The sequence below is a fragment of the Chelon labrosus genome, assembly GCF_963514085.1.
Source record: "Chelon labrosus genome assembly, chromosome: 2".
Lineage (NCBI taxonomy): Eukaryota > Metazoa > Chordata > Actinopteri > Mugiliformes > Mugilidae > Chelon > Chelon labrosus.
Window position 1 is genome coordinate 15,394,206 of NC_140338.1, and position 19,757 is coordinate 15,413,962.

The window sequence follows — 19,757 nt, forward strand, 5'->3', positions numbered from 1 at the left end:
ACCTGTCCCAGCATTTACTGAGAACCCGTCCCAAATCCATCCAAGAGAAGGCAGCATATGCTTGCTGAAGTGCCCCACGACGAGTCTGTGCACAGGGCTCAAGTAATGTCTGTTTGTGCCACAGCTGTGGCTTTATCCGCGAGGTGCCAACTTGGCTCAGCGCACTGCAGAAATCTTAACCCCTCTCCATCAGCAGCTATACCAGGGACTGTTCGGATGCATGTTGCACTGCCAAACTGCCAGGCACACAATGAACGCCTTATTATTCGAACGGGAGGAAAAATCTTTTTCACAGCGAGGAGCATTGAATGCATGCTTAAGAGCACACTTATTTACACAAGCTGTTTTGCAGACAGGGATATGCTTCCTTTTAGCCGTGAACCCGGACGAACGTCCCCGCCCACATGTCTTTTGTGGTTGGAAGTTGGTTTGGAAGCCCTCCGTTGGGATGTGATTATGCTGGACCAGTCAAATTGTTTGGGTGGACTTTATGCAGTGATGGACAGAAGAGCGACACAGTCATCCACGCAATCTGAGCGCCGTGGAGTTGAATATGTTTGCGACAAAATTGTTTTGATGGGTTGTAGAACTATTAAATTGCGCGCAGAGGTATTTTTTTTTTTGTCTGTAGTGTTTGAAAACTTCCCCATATTGAAATCCAAATGGTGTGCTAGCAGACTCACCCTCTGAGAAGAATTGACTTTGCCAGACTGGCTTCATTTTGTTTCAGGTTCATTTTTTGCCTCTTGGGTCATCAGATGGATTTATAAGAAATCTACTGACTCTCAACTCTACTTTCTTCTGATTATTTTCAACCCAACTCAATATTATCCTCCCTTTAATTGTTTTACTGTGCAGTTTTCTCTGTGCTTACTTCCTGAAAATAGTTGATGTCTAAAAAATGACTAGAGTCGAATTAAACTTGAATTTAATGTCAAAATAAGCACAACAGTAATCTTATTGTCTTTGTGATATGACAGGCTGGTAGACTTGTGATTCACCAGATAATAGTAGTAGTTTAAATCAACATTGGAGTGTTTTTTTTTTTCCCCAACTGATTAACAAGGCTTTATGTGTGACTCTAAACCAACTGTTGTGATCATAATCTCAACAGCTCGGATATAGTTTTCTGTGTTTGCTCTCTGAGCGTTTCTATCAGCAAACACAAATTCACACCTGCCCTCCCCAGTTTCCCAAAGCTATTTTTGTCCACTTCAGAGCTCTCACAGTGCTAAGAATAGAGACTGATGAATGAAACTTGTGTATGCATACTAAAGGCCATGTGGAAAGCCTTTTCGAGCAACAAATATTGCTGGGATTTAATGTTGCTGTTTTTGCATTACCCTCCGTATTAGCTTTACAAAGCATTTTCTGCTTTACCAGTTGAACCAGAGCTCAGAAAAACCCCTCACTAGTCACTCCCGGCTCTCTCACATGCTGTTTGCACAGCTCATAACTATCTAAATAACCATATCAACAAACGCATTACAAGCTGCATTAAGGACACTAATTACAGAATCTTGGTTCTTCCGGTAAAAGGCAGGGGCAACTTCGGCTATTCATAGCCTTCCTTTTCTGAGCTCACAGCAATGAACCGGCAGTCCCAAGAGTGGGTGCTGTGCAATCTGAGATAGGTCTAATGCTTCCCACCACAGCGCTGGGACGATACAACGGAGAGGAGGAGAAGCCTTACAAAGGGACCAGTGACTTTTTCCTCAAGGTCACAACAACTGGTATGAACTGAAGCAGATAACGTATGTGAGCCTCAAAGTATTTTCTCATCCCTTGTGTAGTGTCTCGAGGAGATTTGGACCGGCTGTCTGCATATCTTGATCCTTGATTTGTCACTGAAGAGATTTGTTATAGGTCTCATGTGGCCATTTAAAACGCTTATTGGCACCTTTTACAGCTACTGCAACAAAGATACGTGAAATGTAACGTGAACCAAAGACCTCATGTGTCAATAAGAACAGGAAGGAAGTCTGTTCAGCTATAATGATCTTTTGACTTCCTTATGAAACAGTGACAGATAATCTCTTGTTGATTGTTTGTTATTGTCATTTGTTAGAAACCGGTTATTTATTTGAACATACAGAACTTAAGTCTCATTGCTAATGTTAGGAACTCCATTAGGAACTCCACTCCTGAGCTTAGTTTATACAGTTTGTCTTATAGCTGCACATGAATTGGTGGAAGTGACTGGTACTAAAAAAGCCCAAAGGATGAACCTGCGTTATCTACTCAACTCACTACACCTTGGACCAGATAAGTCCACAAGTCACACATCCCACTTATATACTGATCAGGCATAACATTATGACTACCTTCGTAATATTGTGTAGGTCTCCCTTGTGCCTCCAAAACAGTTGAGACTCATCAGAGAATGGACATGGGCCTTTTGAGAGTGGTGTGCTGTGGTGTCTGGGATCAGGATGTTGTTAGTGGGGGCCTTTGGGTCCTATGGGTTGAGGGGAGGGTCCTCTGTGGATCAGGCTTGCTCCAGTGCATCCCACATATACTTGATCTGTTTAGGATCTAGTGAATTTGGAGGCCAGGTCAACACCTTGTGCTGTTCTTCTTCATGTTTTTTTGAGTTAAACCGTTTCTGTGTCAGGCTGCATCCTGCTGGGGATGGTTGCTGCCATCAAGGAGTGTCATTGCTATGGGGTGGGGGTGCCTGGTCTTGTCTAGATGCGTGGCCCATGTCTAAGCAGCATCCACACGAATGCCAGGTCCAAAAGTTTCCCAGCAGAACACTGGATTGTCACAAGATGATCAATGTTATTCACTTCTCCTGTCAGTGGTTTTAATGTTGTGGCTGATCGGTGTATGTGTACTCTGTATGAACACCTCTACACCTACCATCAAGTAATGCGCACAGCAATCTTCTTTTTGGCCAAAGCCCAAGAGGAATGAAGCCAGTTAATTGGAAAATGTTTCTGACTATAATAAAACTGCAACGACATTTTCATATTTAATAACTATGTGACTATGTAACTGTGACAAAAGTCATTGCCCCATCCTTTACTTAACTGTGGTTTCTGGTTACTGAGATTCCGTTCTTCATTTGTTTCATGTTATTAATAATTTCAGCCTTTATTTTTAATGACCCATTCGATCCTGCCTGGGTATTCGTGACAGCTGTGAAGAGGTGTGCTGCTGTTTGCTGACTTAACTCTCCATTTAGAAATACTCCAAAGATATTCTGTAGGGTTCATTTCAGAGGGACACTTGTTCCGGTCAAAGTTTCCACTTTATTCTTAAAAACCATTCTGCGTGATTGTTTGCAGTGTGTTTGAGATGAATCAGTAGCTCACAGATATAGCCATCTATAAATGTAATTTCACCTTCTTCTTTTACACGCATGCAGCACGCCCTTACAGCACTTCTGGTTGTGCTCATAGGTCTCTTGCAGACAGCTGCTCTGCTCTATGTTATTGAAAGTATCGTTCCTGCTGTGATTGTTAGCCACTGCTACAGTTGTGCTTCCACTTAACGTTTACTAGCCCTTTCCTTTACTTATACTCTCTACAATGAAGTCGCACAGTGTGGAGTTCAGGTAATTCTTTACTAAATGCTCGGACAAGCCAAAGCAGAGGAAGCTGTGGTGTCCAGTTATTTCTTTCTTTCATATCTTTGTGCATGCAGTTAGTCTTATTTGGAAATTGTACGTGTACTTCCTGTTGTTGCCCACTTAAGCTTAAAAGAATCCAGTTAGTTTATGAGATCACCTGAAGCTGTTGGATTAGTAACCACCCTGGGGGAAGCGTAGATGTGTTTTTGCTGTATCCGTGTAGCATCAGTGTGCAGCCTTTTTCCAGTTAAGTTTGAGCACACACGGAAAAACACTTTCTGGCGGATTAACAGTGTTCTTGTCAGCGTTACTGCTTCTCTCACTCGGCCTCTTGTAGATAAAGCTCCCGTCTTTTTATGAATGTCCTTATATTCTTCGTCTTCCTTGAGATGTTTAAAAAAGATTGTATTCATGTGTTTATTCAGTGGGTTTGCCATCCTTAACTAGTAAAGTCATATCAGCAGCGCAACACATTTAGAAGCTTGACAACTTGTCTTTATTTTATGTTGATTGTCGACTGCGCAAAATCTTCAAGGCGATTCTTTGAACAAGCTTCTGTTACTTTAGAGCCTGGTTGTGTTTTTACTATTAGACAGATTGGGCTTTGTTCATTGGCTTTGTTGGAAGTTGGAACACCTAGTGGCTCTCAAGGCTATTCTGCCCGTCCATCCGCATTTGAGGCTGAGCATCCAGCTCCGTGTGATCTCAAGCCAAACACATTCACTCCCACCTTTTTGCCTTGTCTGCTGCTGAGCCGCACAAATGTGTCTCCAAGAGCCATTATTGTCCATTATTTTATTTCGGAGCCAACAATAGAACTTGTGTTGTCACATTTTTCCCCTCGAGCGGTGTTTTTTTATTTTTTCCCATAGACACAAAGGACAGAAGAAAACAACCGACAAATGTTAATCAACCGTGCCTTTTTGTGTGTTTTCTCTGCAGAATGTCAAGCCCTTCTCCTCTTCAGACAGCCTAGCGAAGGTCCAGGAGGTAGCAAGCTGGCTTTTGGAAATGAACCAGGATCTGCTGTCGGGGGGCAGCAGCAGCAGGCGGAGTCGGGGGCCCGGGGGTCCGGCAGTGCGAGGTAACGCCTCCTCCACGGCTCGGGCACCCCAGCAGGCGGCAGAAGATGACGAGGATGAGCACATGAACCAGGTAGTCGAGGAGGAAGAGCAGCGGCAGCAGAGGGTGAGGCTACCATTCAAGGATTTGCTTTGCATTCACATTTTAAGATGAATAAGTCAAGTTTTTACGTAAATGTTTACTTAAACGTCCTCAAAGTTGGTCTCAAAGTCGCACTTTTGCAAGCAGGAACCTTTGTGCAAGTTGAAGTACAACAGATTGCATTTCTTACAAAACCATTGCTCACAGATATTGTTTATGTCCTTCCTCTGTCTTTTCACAGCCTGAGGCGTCGCAGGTTGATGTCGAGAGAGAGCAACCATGGGCACCCGGCGAGTCGGGCACCAGCAACGGCCCTCAGGGACACGAGGAAGGAGCCGAAGAGGAGGAGAGCCTTCCCAACGAAGTGAACGGTGGAGAGAAAGGGGCCCGGTGGATGTGGGGGGCAGAGCAGAGACGACTGCAGGGCCAGCCGCTGGGCGAGGAGGAAGAGGAGGAGGAGGAGGAAGAGGAGGACAACAACAACAGCAGTAGCCATCAGGAGGAGGAGGCGGAGGAGAGGACAGAGGGAGGGGAGGAGCAGGGGAGGGAGGAGGAGGAGAGGGAAGAGGGCGAGGAGGAGGAAGAGGAGGATGAGGACGAGGAAGAGATGGACCAAAACAGCGATGACTTTGAGCATTCGGTGGAGAGCGGGAGGGAGGAGGAAGAGGAGGAGGAAGGAGAGGGAGAAGGAGAAGGAGAAGGAGAGGACGGTTTGCGGTCTCCCTCTCTCAGGAACAATGTGTCTGCCCCCAATAGTAATCTGGATTCGGGACGTACACGCCAAAGCTTTTCACAGGTAAGTCGAGCTGTTTTCCATTAGAGCTGCTTTCTCGGGAAGACGAGGTCTCTGCGTAAAGGTCTGCACGTTATCCAGAGGGATAACTTGCAGGGGGAAGAGTGGAAATTAGTGGAAGCAATTTCTCAGTCCCGTGAACATCATTACACCTATGACTCTTCTGCAGCAGACACAGCACTTTGAGAAGTTACCAACCGATTAAACTCTTCACTGTGTTCTGTGAAGCGCACTGGCAGTGTATGGGCTATATTTAAGACAGTGGCTCCCTCTTGTGACATAAGCATGTTACTGCACTACCCTGCTTGGATGGTCACTGATCAGCCACAACATAAAAACCACTGACAACTTTTGGACCTGGCATTCGTGTGGATGTTACTTAGACATGTACCACCCACCTAGACCAGACCAGGCACCCCCACCCCATAGCTACGACACTCCTTAAAAAACATGAAAAACAGCACAAGGTGTTGACCAAATTCACTCGATCCCAAACTGATCAAGTATCTGTGGGATGATCCACAGAGGCCCCTCCTCTCAACCCATAGGACCCAATCCCCCACTAACAACATTCTGATGCCAGACACCACAGGACACCCTCAGAAGGTCCATGTCCATTCTCTGACGAGTCACGACTGTTTTGGATGCACAAGGGAGACCTACACAATATTAGGAAGCCTATAGTACTCAAATCGCTTTGCAGTCACAGTGACTCATCCACACACATTCACTCATCGGTGCCAAGGGGCCTCAGAACAGCTATGATCCTCACAGAGGTTTTAGAAATATTAAATATCTCTCTAATATCTTTCTAAGTGCATAATGCCACTGACTTTTTAGAGTTTTAGCCCCATCTCCTGTTGAATAATGAAAGTATTTCCTTTTAAGACGTCACTGAGTATTTAGCTTTCAGAGGCTTTTCATTAGCGATCAGATATAACATTTGAGCTGTTTACAATACCTACACTTTATTGAGACACTTGCTGTTGAGTTTTATTCACTGAAGGGCATAAAAAAGACGGTTTCTCCATTACAATGACATGGTTCTGTGGAGTGCCAGCGTACTACTCACAGTCACACACACGTACAGCTCATTCATTCATATGTACAATGCACTGAAGCCGTTTTATGACGTGGCAAAAGCACATTGATGCCTCACTGATTGAAGGCTGACGCATGAGTAACGAGTGTAGCTGGAAACGGACGAGCACATGACGGTCTAAAACAGACTGACACATCTTTCCTCGCTATGAGAATTAAGGCAGTGGGTTCAAAAGGCTCTGATGCAGCACGGCTCCTTCCTTCAACCCCGGTGTCTTGTTTCGGTGACGGCTGGTGACATGACGTCCGTAGAGTATGCTTCAGTGGCCTTCGCAGCACCTATATTTAAAAGGCGGAAAGTGCAGCTCACCAATAGGTTTTCCAGAAGCGAGGGACGATGGTCGTGTTTGACAGCTTGGTCGGAACGTGCCGACATAAATTTTAACACTCAAACCAATAGATGTCAGGGATCTTTTCGTACTGACGTGTTACTGGACGGTCATGTAGTTTTAAGTATAGACGGAATATATTTGGGCCGTTCATCCTCCTTGTGTTTATAACAGCCTGACTTGTTTGGATCGGTTTAGCGAACGGTGGTATGAGTCTGTTAAGAATAAAAACCAGTCAATCTTTTGTTTTATCTAAATTACTGGTAAAATTTGACAAATCTCTTTTAAAAATACGTGGATCTGTGTCATAAAAATAAATTAAAACCGGTTGCATAATCAGCAACCTCAATCTAGTATTTGACTGGTTTTAACTGAACCCTTTTCTCCAGAATAATGCCAGACAGTGACTTGCCTGCCAGATCATTAGGTACACTAGTGAACACCAATGCATTCTAATGTAACAGTCCTGCACTAAATCTGAGCGTCATGGCTGTTGTAATGTTCCCTTTATGTTGAAACCGTGTAAGAAATCTGGTGATTCAACTTTATGATCATTTTTGAGGATGTAGTTTGTGGTGCTGTTAAACTGGATTGAATAAATAGCTAACTGTTTCTGTTATATGGCCTAGCCCACTGACGGTTGTCAGAATAATAGGAACATGTGTCGCTACAACACAATGCAATTCAAGAGAGCTACAACACAGCCTCCAAAATCAAAATACGGTTGAATCAACAGCTCTGTCAGTTATTTTAAGCTAATGCTGAACACCATAAACTTCATGAAGCTAAGATTTAGTGCAGGGCTGTTATAGTAGAATCATTTTTTTTAAAATTTTGTTTTGGCATTTGAGTGTATATTTCTATTCCACCTCCCTGAGCGACGTTTCATGCTACCGTATCGCACTGTACATTCACTTTAAATACACCAGCGGTATGATAGAGGACGCCAGAGTAATACTCTGATCTCAGTGGACGGTAATGACTCCTAGCTGTGATGGATTTCAGCAGCGTTGTCTCATCACTGGTGTCTCACCTGTGCATGAGGCTAAAGTTCAGTGGGTCTCGATGCAGATATTGTCTCTGTTTATATTGTCCTAAATATAGCAGTTGGTCTGAATTTGCTCCTCTGTGCCTCTCGCCATCTGACACAGCTGTCAGATGGGTTTCTCAGGGTCTTAGTCAGTGTAGTGGGCCAGCTGGCTTTGATGTTTGAATGGACACATTTTGTTCAGCTGTGGGTTCGGTATGCTTGGAATTAAGAGCAGAACGACTCTGATGACATTGGTCGACGGTTCCTGTGAGAAATGTGGAACTTAAAATGTTTTACAGAAGTGTCTGTATCGTAGTAGATTGTTCATTGTTATATTTAACCCTTAGTTCCACAAAAAACAAAAAAAACTTCAACACATACATGACGTCAATGGTAAACTCAATTGCAGAACTAAAATAATACGCACAAGAGTAACACTGATAGGTGGAACAATAAAATAGATGCAAAAAAGAACCTGAGAACACATTAAAAGACTTGAATGCTGAATTAGTTTCACTGCTGAACTCCTCTTTTATTGTTGCTGTACATGGGGGGAGCTTAAGGACCAATAATGCTTCACGTGGTAAACAAGATCATTAAAGTCAGCAGTGCACAGGGTTAACTGCAAGGACCTACAATAGATAATACAGTTCTTGGTCACAATAAAGAATGTGTCAGTGAAAATGCTCAATGTTGATATTAATACGTTGGATCTGTTAGTTAGTGTCACCACCACTAATGTGCCTTTAAATTGAGTGAATTGTTCAGTCACATTCCAAAACATGAATACTGTTTAATTTTTTCAAACTCTGACATTGAAAATTAAATAACATTGACCGTCTTGTGCAGTGTTCTGCTGGGAAATGTTTGGACCTGGCATTCATATGGATGTTCCTTAAACATGTACCGTTCACCTAGACCAGACCAGACACCCCCACCCACAGCCTGACACAGGCAAACACACAAAAACAGTTTAGGAACAACTAAAAAAAACATGAAAAACAGCACAAGGTGTTGACCTGGCCTCCTAATTCACTAGATCCCAAACTGATCAAGTATCTGTGGGATGCACTGGAACAAGCCTGCTCTGATGAGTCACAGCTGTTTTGGACACACAATGGAAACCTACACAATATTACAAAGGTAGTCATAATGTTATGCCTGATCACCCAGATATGAAGCTATGAGTTTATTTTAAAAATAAATATGAATTTGTGATTTACTGACTAAAACACTTACAGTGGTTTTGTAAGTGAGACTTATGTGGTGTTGGGTGATAGATACATGCGCTGCATAAGTGAGGTGTGCAAACCCATATATCTACATGTATAAAACTTAATGTGAATTCGCCGCTGTGACTGTTTCACGTCCTGTGCATGTCCTGGCTTGTCCTCGGTGAGGACAGATTGTGTTCCCCGGCTCCAGGTGCGGTAGGGTCAGGTCACCCGAATGAGACGCCTCTTCTTACTCGACACTGCTGTCGTTTGATCCCCTGCCAGTGGGGTAACACTCCCGGCAATGCTCATCACTTAAGCTTCGCGAAGAGCTTTGTGAATCTATACGCAGACATCAACATCCACGAAGGCCCGAAGTGCAAACATATAATGGAGTTGAGTCAAAACTTCATTCAGATTTATATTGTGTCCACATGCCTTTCAGTTCAAAGGTACGTGAATTAAAAGTGCAGGTATCATATGATATTTTCACGTGTTGAACGGCAGAATGTATGGTGCTATGTAATCGTGAGGCTTGTAGCCACTGGGCTGGCGTGGGTGCTCATATCTGTATAATGTGTCATATAGATTAGTCTGTGGGAAAGCACGTCATCTGATATTGGCAGGTGGAAACTTTGAGGTTGTTTAAATTAAGTGTTAAGTGTAAGGAAATGACATCTACTTCTGTAATCCACTTTACAGGAAATGTATAAATAGCACTTATGTGAAATAAGTCCACGTATAGATAACAGAAGCTTTATTGGAATCCCTTTAAACTGTGATTGGACCTCTGTTGTCAGAAAGACAAAAAAAGCTGCCAAGCAAACTTGTGAACTTGTTGGACAACAAACTGGATGGCTCAGTATTCTCCATTTTCCATAACTCGGTTGCGATCAGTCCTTTTGTCAAAGTGTAGAAGACAAATGTGCTTTAAGCTGAGGACACACCATAAGATTCTTTTGTCGGATTTTACCCACGTTTGCCAGTTGGACAAAGTCTGCACCAGTCTGCACTAGTTTGGGACAGTCGGCATGTGGAGTTGGCAGAAGAATCTGTTAATGTGTGAGGGGAGCACACCCGACCCGACCTCAGTCGCAGTTAATCAAACGAGTTAGAATTTTTAAAGCCGAATCTGGACGTGATCAGGTAGTGAGAACTGATTACTGAACCAACTGCAAACACGTGTTGCCAACAGCCAATGAACAAGAGAGGAAATAGCCTCAGAAGACGACAGGAAGTAGCGGTAATATAAAAACAATGATGGCAGGAGAGTGGAGACAAAGTGAACCTGGTCCACAGAACTGGAGCAGAGATGAATCGCGTTGACAGTGCCTGTATAACATTGGTGTTAGTGCATACCACAACTGTCGCCCTCGCAAGAGTTTGATGCGATCAGTCGGCTTTAGTTGGTTTAACAAATCATGTAATATGTGATCCCTCATCAGACACAGTTCTTAAGCGTGTGATCCCCAGTCTTTCAGTGGTCATGCAAAAAAATCGGCTTGAAGCCAGTCTGTTAGTGTGTCCTTCCAGTCTTTTTAATATCTGTGAACGTTGTGTAGTGTGTCGCCAGCTTTAGAGTTGTACTTAAACAGCCTTTACATACAAAATTCACCAAATATTGTTACACGGCAGGTCAGAGAGAACATTAGACATGTGAGAGTTTAGTCTTAAAGTCTGATTTTATGTAAACATGAAAACGATTACTGCCCATCCGTCTCAGAATTCATTTGAACACATCACCCTTGACTAATGACTGAGGCATTAGGAGATCTTAGAGGATTAGATGTCTTATAATGATTCATAAGAGGCCTTTAGTTGCAAGTGAATCTGCGACGAGGCCAGAGTGGAGTGACAACAGAGGTGGAAGAATAAAGCGCTGAATTATCTGGAAGAAATGTTACTGTACCTGTTCAGCACCACCGTTCAGTTGCTGTGGACAACACTAGCCTGAATGTAAATGCAGTAAAGGCATTTGCTTAACTGGAATCTATATATTTGCCACTCAGATGTCCTTTTGTTTTGTCATTTTCAGAGTTGACTTCATCGTTCCAATAAACCACATGAAAATCTCTTCCACATCGAACACGTAAAGAGTCGCTTTTGTCCCGGTGTTCCTGCTCTGTTGCCTTGTGAACAGCTTTATCGAGCACTATCTCTCTGAACTTCTGACTGACTGATACCACCGCACTGTACTGCACATTGAACTGCAGCCTGCTCCATCTATATGTGTCTCTGAGATAGAATAAGCGATAACTTGTTAGCTAACTGGGAGCATTTGAGCTACATTCAGTGGTCCATTTTTCTTCATAACGCTTCGTTGCCACCAATTAAATATATTTCCAAAGAAAAGGCAGCTTGCCTTATTGTAGGTGGCATCTCCCACACACTGGCCATGTGACACAGGCAGATTTGAGCCACAAAGAACCAATGTTCTTATCCGCCCACATGAAAGCAACTAGTTTGAGTTTCTCACAAAATATATTGATGACGAATTATTTTCCCCACAGATGCTCCTCATTATTCGCCGATAGACCTCAGTCGGGCTGTTGAAGAATAATACTAAAACGTATATATTTTAACTCAGTCTTCAGTGGAGGACTGTATATTTCTTGCTTAATTAATGTACTTTTGGGACACTAAATCCCATACACACACACAAAATAGATTGTGATTGTGGTTCTTGGCTGACAGTTCAGACTGCAAATATGCTCATTGGTTGTGTAGGCTCTGTGCTCCTATACATTCATTTTGAAATTAAATAATGCAACTATCGTGTGAACTGGCGTTAAAATCATCAGCTGTTTAGACTCATGTAATGGTCTTGGGCAGTGTATGCTATTAAATGGAAACTTCAGATCCACACAATGTCACCAAATTGATGTTCCCTCAGCATTTCTGCATCTTTTATTCATTTAGACAGTAACCACAATGAAGTGTGGACAAAAGGATTTGCTTCTCCATAGAACATGTAGATACAGCACTCAATCAAGCCAGCTGTGTTTATTTGATTGACCCAATGATTAGAAATTAAGACAAATATATAAGATAATAAAAAGTATTGAGGAGAGTCCCTTTAAAATGTGAAGTCATTTGGTGACTGCGAAATATCGTTGTCCCAGTCTCTGACACCAGAGGGAGACAGTGGTCTGAAAGTCATGCACATCCACTCATCCATGGTCTACACGTTGTGATTGGTTTTGGCAGCCAGACTGCACAGAGAGGCTTTACCTATTCACTATGCTTTCCTCACACTGTCCAGGGTTTCTCATGTGTTTTGCTTTTACATGTAAAGCGTCTGGTGTTTGGCAGTGGTTGGAGTGAAAAGGATGATTAGTATACTCATATATGTGGATGCATAAAGCTTATAAAACGCGCCCTGATGCTCTCTCGGTGCTACCTTTTCTCTGCATTACACATCACAGTGTTGGAACGTACGCTTCAATATTATTATCTCTTTCCTCAAATTAAAGGCTCATTGCTTTCTGTCATTAGAGCCCATTAGGAATGTATTCATTTATATTTCATTTTATTGGGTCTAAAAAAAAAAAAAGATTTCCCATTCGCAAAGTCACTTAATGTTCTCCTGTACTGCTGTGATGGGATATGAAGGCAGTTGGCAGCATTTAAGCAGAATTTAAACTCTGTCCAAACTCCATGTTGGATGGTCTAATAGCGTTGGACTGATGGACTCCACAACCAGAGGGCTTCTGTACAAAAAATAAAACTTAATGCTATAGTTGCAATCCGCTCATGATTAGCTTTGTTCTCCCCTTTTAAAGAAGGTCAAAGATTTCCTTTAAGATTCCTACCTACCCAACTCCCACACATACACTCTCTCCCTTGCTCAGAACCTGCATCTGCATTTGAACCCTGTCAGCTCACTTGCTCTGAAACCCTGGGAAGGATTTCAGAGTGAACTGAGTAACTAGAAGCCAAACATTCTTGACTTGTCACCTCCAGCAGTCTTGGGATGTCCTGTCAGGGAATGCAAACCCATTGACCAAGCAGTAATACTGAGCAGAGTGTTAAAAGAAAGAAGATGACATAGTTGACCCCTGTAATAGCTTTGTCAAAATACTGCAAAGGCATGCTATGAGCTTATACAACAGTAACTTGGTGACCATAACATTTGGGCTTTTTTTGTCAGTGGATTTAATCGTGGCACTGGGTAGGTCTCTCCTCTGGGTAGCCTTTGGTTACTGTAAAGCTCAACAGGGCCGCATGTTTCCTCCTGCTTTTTTGCAAATCTCCAAAAATATAACCGATTTTTGCCTTGGGAGGATACTAGCATACACAAAGTCAGAAACACTGTGGGAACTGAGGAACTCCGTGAACTTTATCCCTGTTTTGTCATTAGAGGAATGTCATATTTTGGGTTTTGTGGTCACGGGAATGCAAACGGATATATTGTAAGTTCCCAGATCATTTGATAGAAAATAGTATATTAATAGCTGTTCTACCAAGCACTGAGAACAAGTGTTGCAAAAAGTGAAAGGCTGCTTGCAGTTTAACAAGTAACTTTGGAGTGATCATGTTTTAGCAGACTGGAATAGTGTGTCTTTCACATAGCTTGATGACGGCCTAAGATTAGTCTGGAAGCTCAAGTAACCTCTACAAGGCCTGGGACATGTCAGAAACAAACAGCCGCTCCGTGGTGCCTCGGTGGCTATTTCACACTGTATGTGGAATAATGTCAATCATTGTTTGCTGACAGTGATTGAATAGGAAATTTCAGAATAGTCAGCAGTCGCCAGGCATCTTTTTAGTAGTGAGAAGTTTTTAGCTCATTTGCCTAATTCCAGTTTCAGTGTTTGGCATTGCCTATTTAAAAGACTGTAATAGGCCCGACATATCAGCCTTAACCTAAAGATACCAGAAAAGTTTGACTCATCCAACAAATGGTATTCACTGCCTAAAGTTGGACACTTGAATACAGCAGCTGATGGTAAGCTCATCGCTGATGGTTATTTGGTGCCTGTGTTAAGGCCAAGTGGCAATCTCCAGGGCTGAAAAATGAAGCCAATGCCGAACTGCCAAATGGCTACCTGAGACTGACTCCTACAGCAAGGCACAATGTCAAAACAGAAATAAACATGTTTACAGCCCATTTTTCTTTTATTTCTCTCGTTTGTATGGATCATTTTCCATTTTCCATTAACGACAACTGTGTAAATGATGGCTTTTTATAATAACTCTTGTTTGCATTTCTATCAAAGCTATTTAAAACGAACAAAAGTCATAATTTAGGGCCACTTAAGCGACAGGTGGGTGCCATCTCCAGTTGCTAGCTGTCTTCCATAGGCGCCACCCACCCGCCTCTGCTCGACTCACATGCTGCCTCTTTCCATTTTTGAATTGGTCGGGAGTAAGGCACTGCCAAGATGGCGATGGCCGGAAACACCACCCTGGGCTTCAATGCTGTGATGAGCTCCTCTATCTTTATATATAGTCCATAGTGGGGACACATTCCATTCGTCTTCTGTCGATACCCACATGACAGAAAGTCAAGCGTGCATTTCTTGTTTGCCAGCGATCTTCTAACTCACATTAACGTTATTTCACAAGCTCAGTGCAGGCAGTTTTGTTGAAAAGAATCCAAACAGCAAAACTGCAGTGAATAAGAAACTAAATAAATCACAACTCACAAAAGACTTGGAAAATAGAAATGTTGGATTTGGGTGATTAAAAAGTTAAAACTGTCTTTGGTTGTGGACAGATATGTCTGACTGCTGTCTAGTACTAGAGTGCTAGTAATCTAAAATTTAAAACTCTAAATAGGTGAAATAACTTATTTACTAGGCCAAATCTCTTGCTGGCATCCTCTGCTGCTGCTACATCATGGCTCATTTGGCTGAACAGCTGTTGACGAGGGCTCACAACTTCCCCCGATAGTGCTGAACATACTGTAAAAACTCTGGGCGTTGGTCCGCCATGGACACCCAATGGCGTCCAACAGCTGACTGGTGTGTCGGCCCCTTAGTGTACTCTAATAGATGTTCAGGCTCTGTAATCCTCCCCAAACAATGGTGGATGTGAGAATAGAAGAGAGGTTAAGCCCTGTAGGTCTTTTGTTACTGTGTGTTTGGACATTTAAATGCACATGGGGAAAGTTGTCTTTTGGACCCGTATTCAGTCTGTGGAGTCATACATATGCAGGACTGATTGTCAGCTATTTTCTCCTCTGAATTAATTTTCTCTTTTCACATTTTTGGAGAATCGGCATAAATATAACTCCCCGGTACTGCATCACGTTTTGCAACTAAGCACCTCCATACATTGGTGCTTGAAACGTCTTTATTTGTAGCTTCACGCGAAAATACTTCAGTGGATTTAAATCTCTCCATCCGTCTTGACACTCATCAGCTAGATGCTCGTTTAGGTGCATGTGTCACACATGCTAACATTGGACAACTGTGTGATGGTCTCCTGAAATATCCACAGCCCATTTGCTGACATAGTTATTGACATTCCTTAACACCTCCGTTCATGAAAGAGTTGGAGAAATTTGGCGTAACAAATCTTGGCTTTTAGACATAGAGATGTGTTGTTTGGTTCTTTGTTGACAGTTTTCCTAGAAACACTTAACTGGGCTTGGTGATGATGTAGTCCGATGAGTTGGGTGGACCAGAAGTAGAGTCAGAGAAATGACCACAATGAGGAAGTTCCCTGGACACGTGCTGCGTCGGTCGACTCTTGGTACACATTCCACCGCCGAGGGCGCATGAAAGCAGTTTCCACAGCGCCGTCTGAGAGGGGAGAGGCTGAGTTGGTCCATCCATTCAGGCTCTGACAGCAGCTGCTCCTGTGACTGGCTTGGGCGCAACAGTGACCTAACACCCCAGAGATATTTTAAAGGGTGGCAGTCAGCAGGGGGATGCGCTCTGAGTAGGTCGGAGCTCAGCGAGTGCAGTGTTTTAATACGTCTGTACAATGGTTGGAAGGTCCAAGGAAGTTACGACAGTATTTTAAGGAAAGTACCTCCCGAATTAGTTGGTTAGCTTTCGAAGCTCCTTCTGGGACATGATCCATTAGACGGCTTATAATTAATTTTTTTTGCAATGCTGCGGCATTGCCCTATCCCCCGTTTCTCGTCATCTGGTGCTCGGAAAAAGATGCCTAATGTTGCCTGTGGGAAAGAGAAGACTTCGCATGTCCCGCTGGACAGTGAGAAACTCAACCTGGCAGATCCTAAGGACGTCACCAGGGAGTCGTTACCCCCTCAGAAAGTACTCAAGATATTTAGCATCAACATCATTGCTCAAGGATTGCCTTTCTGTCGCAGACGGGTGAGTATTGTACGTATTGAGTCGCCGACACAGTTTGACATTGGTTTAACGACAGACGCCAAAATGTCAAAGGTCATTGTCCTCTCGCCCATTTTCACCTTGGTCACTTTGTCGAACTGTGGAATTATAAAAACAGTTAATCATAGATAGGTAGCTACATTTAGTTTTTAAGCACAGTAAATCACTTTTTGCATTATCTCCCTTTTGCGAGCAACTTTTTACGAACTTGCGCAATAGGTTTTTCATTTTTACGTTGCTTGAACTGTAGTGCTACAATTAAAAAGAAACAAAATTAAGATAATTATAGTCTTTGGATTTGTCCTTTTGCCCGACGTTCCCAAACGGACATTGATGCAAGGTCTGCGTGCTACAGCTCCACCCATGGCATTAGCAAGGACGCCACCATATAACCTTAAAAAGGCTGCATCCATTGAGCCTATTTTTAGGTTTCGATAGATATATTCTTGATATACATCGTATCAATAGGTATTCATTGGTCAGATAAACAAATGCTTGAGGTGACTGTTTAAGTTATGATGGGCTAGAGTGCTGATTTATTGGTAAGACCTTTAGAAAAAGTGGATAGTTGGTAATTTTATATTGTTAATTGGGAATTACGCTTGCATTACAATCTGTTGTTCTTATTTTATCAGTCAGGAAAACTTGAAGCATTTTCAAAAACACTCCCTAACTAACTATGGCGTTAGTGAAGAAAAATAGGATACTATAACGGTAACACTGACATCACACTCACATTAAAAGTCGGCTTTGACAATATAAAAGGTGACTTAAAATCAATAGATTAAGACCCCAATGACATGTAAGCAGCTTCCCAAGTGAAACAAGGGCATTTCTTTAAGGATGAAAGCCTTCTGATTGTCTTTTTAGTGACTATATATTATCTGTTGATTCAACCTTCTTGTCTTATTGATATAAAATATTTATTTCATATTCATTCAGCGGAAAAATAAAATAAATGAATGCCAATAAATTAAATTAATCGTGTATCCCCTTCTAAAAACCTGTTATCATTTATATTAGTCGCTCCATTGAGTTGAACAACTACATTTTCTCAAAATGGAATAGTTTTAAAAGCCCACATATTATTTTTTAGCTGTCTCATCGTGAATCGTGTACGTGTTTTGTCTCTCTCCGTTTGACCTTGAAATACATATCTGGAAAAAATATCAGAAGTGCTGGACAAGAAGAGTATAACATAAAATTTAACACTGCAGCTTCCATCCGAAACTCTCGTTTTGTGTACTCTCTCTTCATTTCATCAGTCTCCCACCTCTCTTGGGAAAGACTGTCAACTTGTCATTACAAGATGTAATGGTTCCTTAAAGTTAAAAATGATCAAAATGAATTATCAAATTAAATGATCAACTTAATCATAGTGGTTTGGACAGCGACATAAGAGATGTGAAAGGCAGGCAGACAGGCAAAAATGTCGCCCTCCCCTCCGCACAGTCAAATAAATTTAAAAAGTGGATTTAGTGAGGGGAACGGTCGTCAGATATCGGACTAAAGACTAAAATAGAAATTCAAATGGATGTGGCAATCACTGCTGAGTGTCTGCTAAGCCTGTTTTTTTTTTGTTTTTTTTTTCAAACTACTCTGTTGATCAACTTTGTAAAACAAACTGCTTAATTCTAACGGTGAAATTTTAGTTATTGCTGATTATGCAGTGGTTATGAGTATGATCCTGAGTTGTGATAGATCACAGGCAGGTAGTCCACCCAGCAACACACTCAAATATGTAAAATGTCAAATCTGTGTGTGTGTGTTTTAAAAAAATAAAATAACAGTGCAGCCTTGTGTTGCAACAGCTTGCCATCACCCTCTGTTTACAGCGGGATGTCATATATCATCTCTAATTACTGCATCTGCATGTAACCCTTAGTTTTATAAGCTGCCTGAATTTAGCTTTAAACATTCTGGCGTGGTTCCAGCGGGTTTGTTCTTTATTTTTTTTTCCAATGAAATGATGTAGAGATCTTACTGATTAAGATTATTCTTTGTACATTTGAGTGACACGAATCACCTCTCGGGATGAATAATAATGACTCCTCCGATGTCACCATCTGCGCACATTCACATTTTGCCCTTGCTGTTGTTCAAATACCCGCAATAGTAATGACATCCTCATCAGCCTCAGCTGTGCTTTCAGTTCAGTGCCGTTTAGCAAATAGCATGCTAACGTGCTCAAGTAGCCCTGTTTAGCGTTGGCACGCTAGACTGTGAGCACGCTGGTGTCATCTCACCAGATCCAGCTCATGCACCGAATTATATTTTCAGTGTTGGGGATCCACAGCCATCGAGCTAATGTTTAGGATATTTGAGAAGGTAGATGCAAGTTAAATTGTAAACTCCGCCATCTGTAAGCCAGTGACAAACCTCATATGCCTAGATACTGTCAATAACCTACATGCACGTTAATTTGCATTGAAAGACTAAGGCGTCTGTTTGTTTTCGTGGTTTGAATAAGTAAGAAAGTGACATCTCGAGCCCTCGTGTTTTCTTCTGAAAGAAACTAAATGGAATCGACCACAAGTCCAGTTCATGGAGTCATTCCTCTTGTTAAGTCTATGCAAGGTAAAAGCCGCGTGGACTGTGCTGCACGCGTGGCAGCTGTCGTGGAAAGGCATGTCTCGGATATTTTAGTGTCGCCGGAAACAATGTCTTCTCATTTTTATGGTTCTGCTTCATACCACGATTGTTGCATTAATTTTTCTTGCATGGGATTTACCACCTTCTTTATCGGCCTCTCTGCTTTTTTCCAAATACTCTTGATTCCACATTGAGAGACTTCAAGCGAGATCCACACTGACTTTTAAAACTTCTCATATTGTACTGAAGAAAAAATAGTCGTGGGTTAAATTTCCAATTAAAAAGTAACCGTGAGAATCGACACTGCGTTTCCGGTCTCAAAAATAGACATCCAGCTGTTGCAGGAGATGGGAATCGAGATATAGAACATTAACAGCAGGACATTTTAGTCGGGGTATTGCTTTTCTCACCCGCCACGCCCTGCCCTGCAGGCCTGTCGAGTAAGGCAATCTGGACGTGCCCTCGGCAGCTATGTCTGCACCATCAGCTATCGGCGAGATGCATTTGCTGTTTGAGCAGGTGCCGTGGGTGTGTTGAAACGTTCTTCATCAAGTTCCCCAGAGCCTCTGCGTTTCCTATACGCTATCCAGATCCACATTTATTAGATGCATACAGCTACTGTAAATTGTTTTTTATCGTTTCTATTTATGTTT

At 42.4% G+C, this 19,757-nt stretch overlaps 1 protein-coding gene across 2 annotated transcripts in view; it reads left to right on the plus strand.

Annotated features, from left to right (window-relative positions):
* Positions 1-19,757, plus strand: part of fbxw7 (F-box and WD repeat domain containing 7) — a 109,648-nt gene that overhangs the window by 32,289 nt on the left and 57,602 nt on the right. For both annotated transcript variants that reach the window (XM_084567380.1, XM_084567381.1), the window contains 2 exons: positions 4,517-4,762; positions 4,980-5,534. In XM_084567380.1, the coding sequence (XP_084423506.1) occupies positions 4,586-4,762; positions 4,980-5,534 (732 nt within the window). In that variant the 5' untranslated portion in view covers positions 4,517-4,585. The remainder of the gene's footprint in view (positions 1-4,516; positions 4,763-4,979; positions 5,535-19,757) is intronic.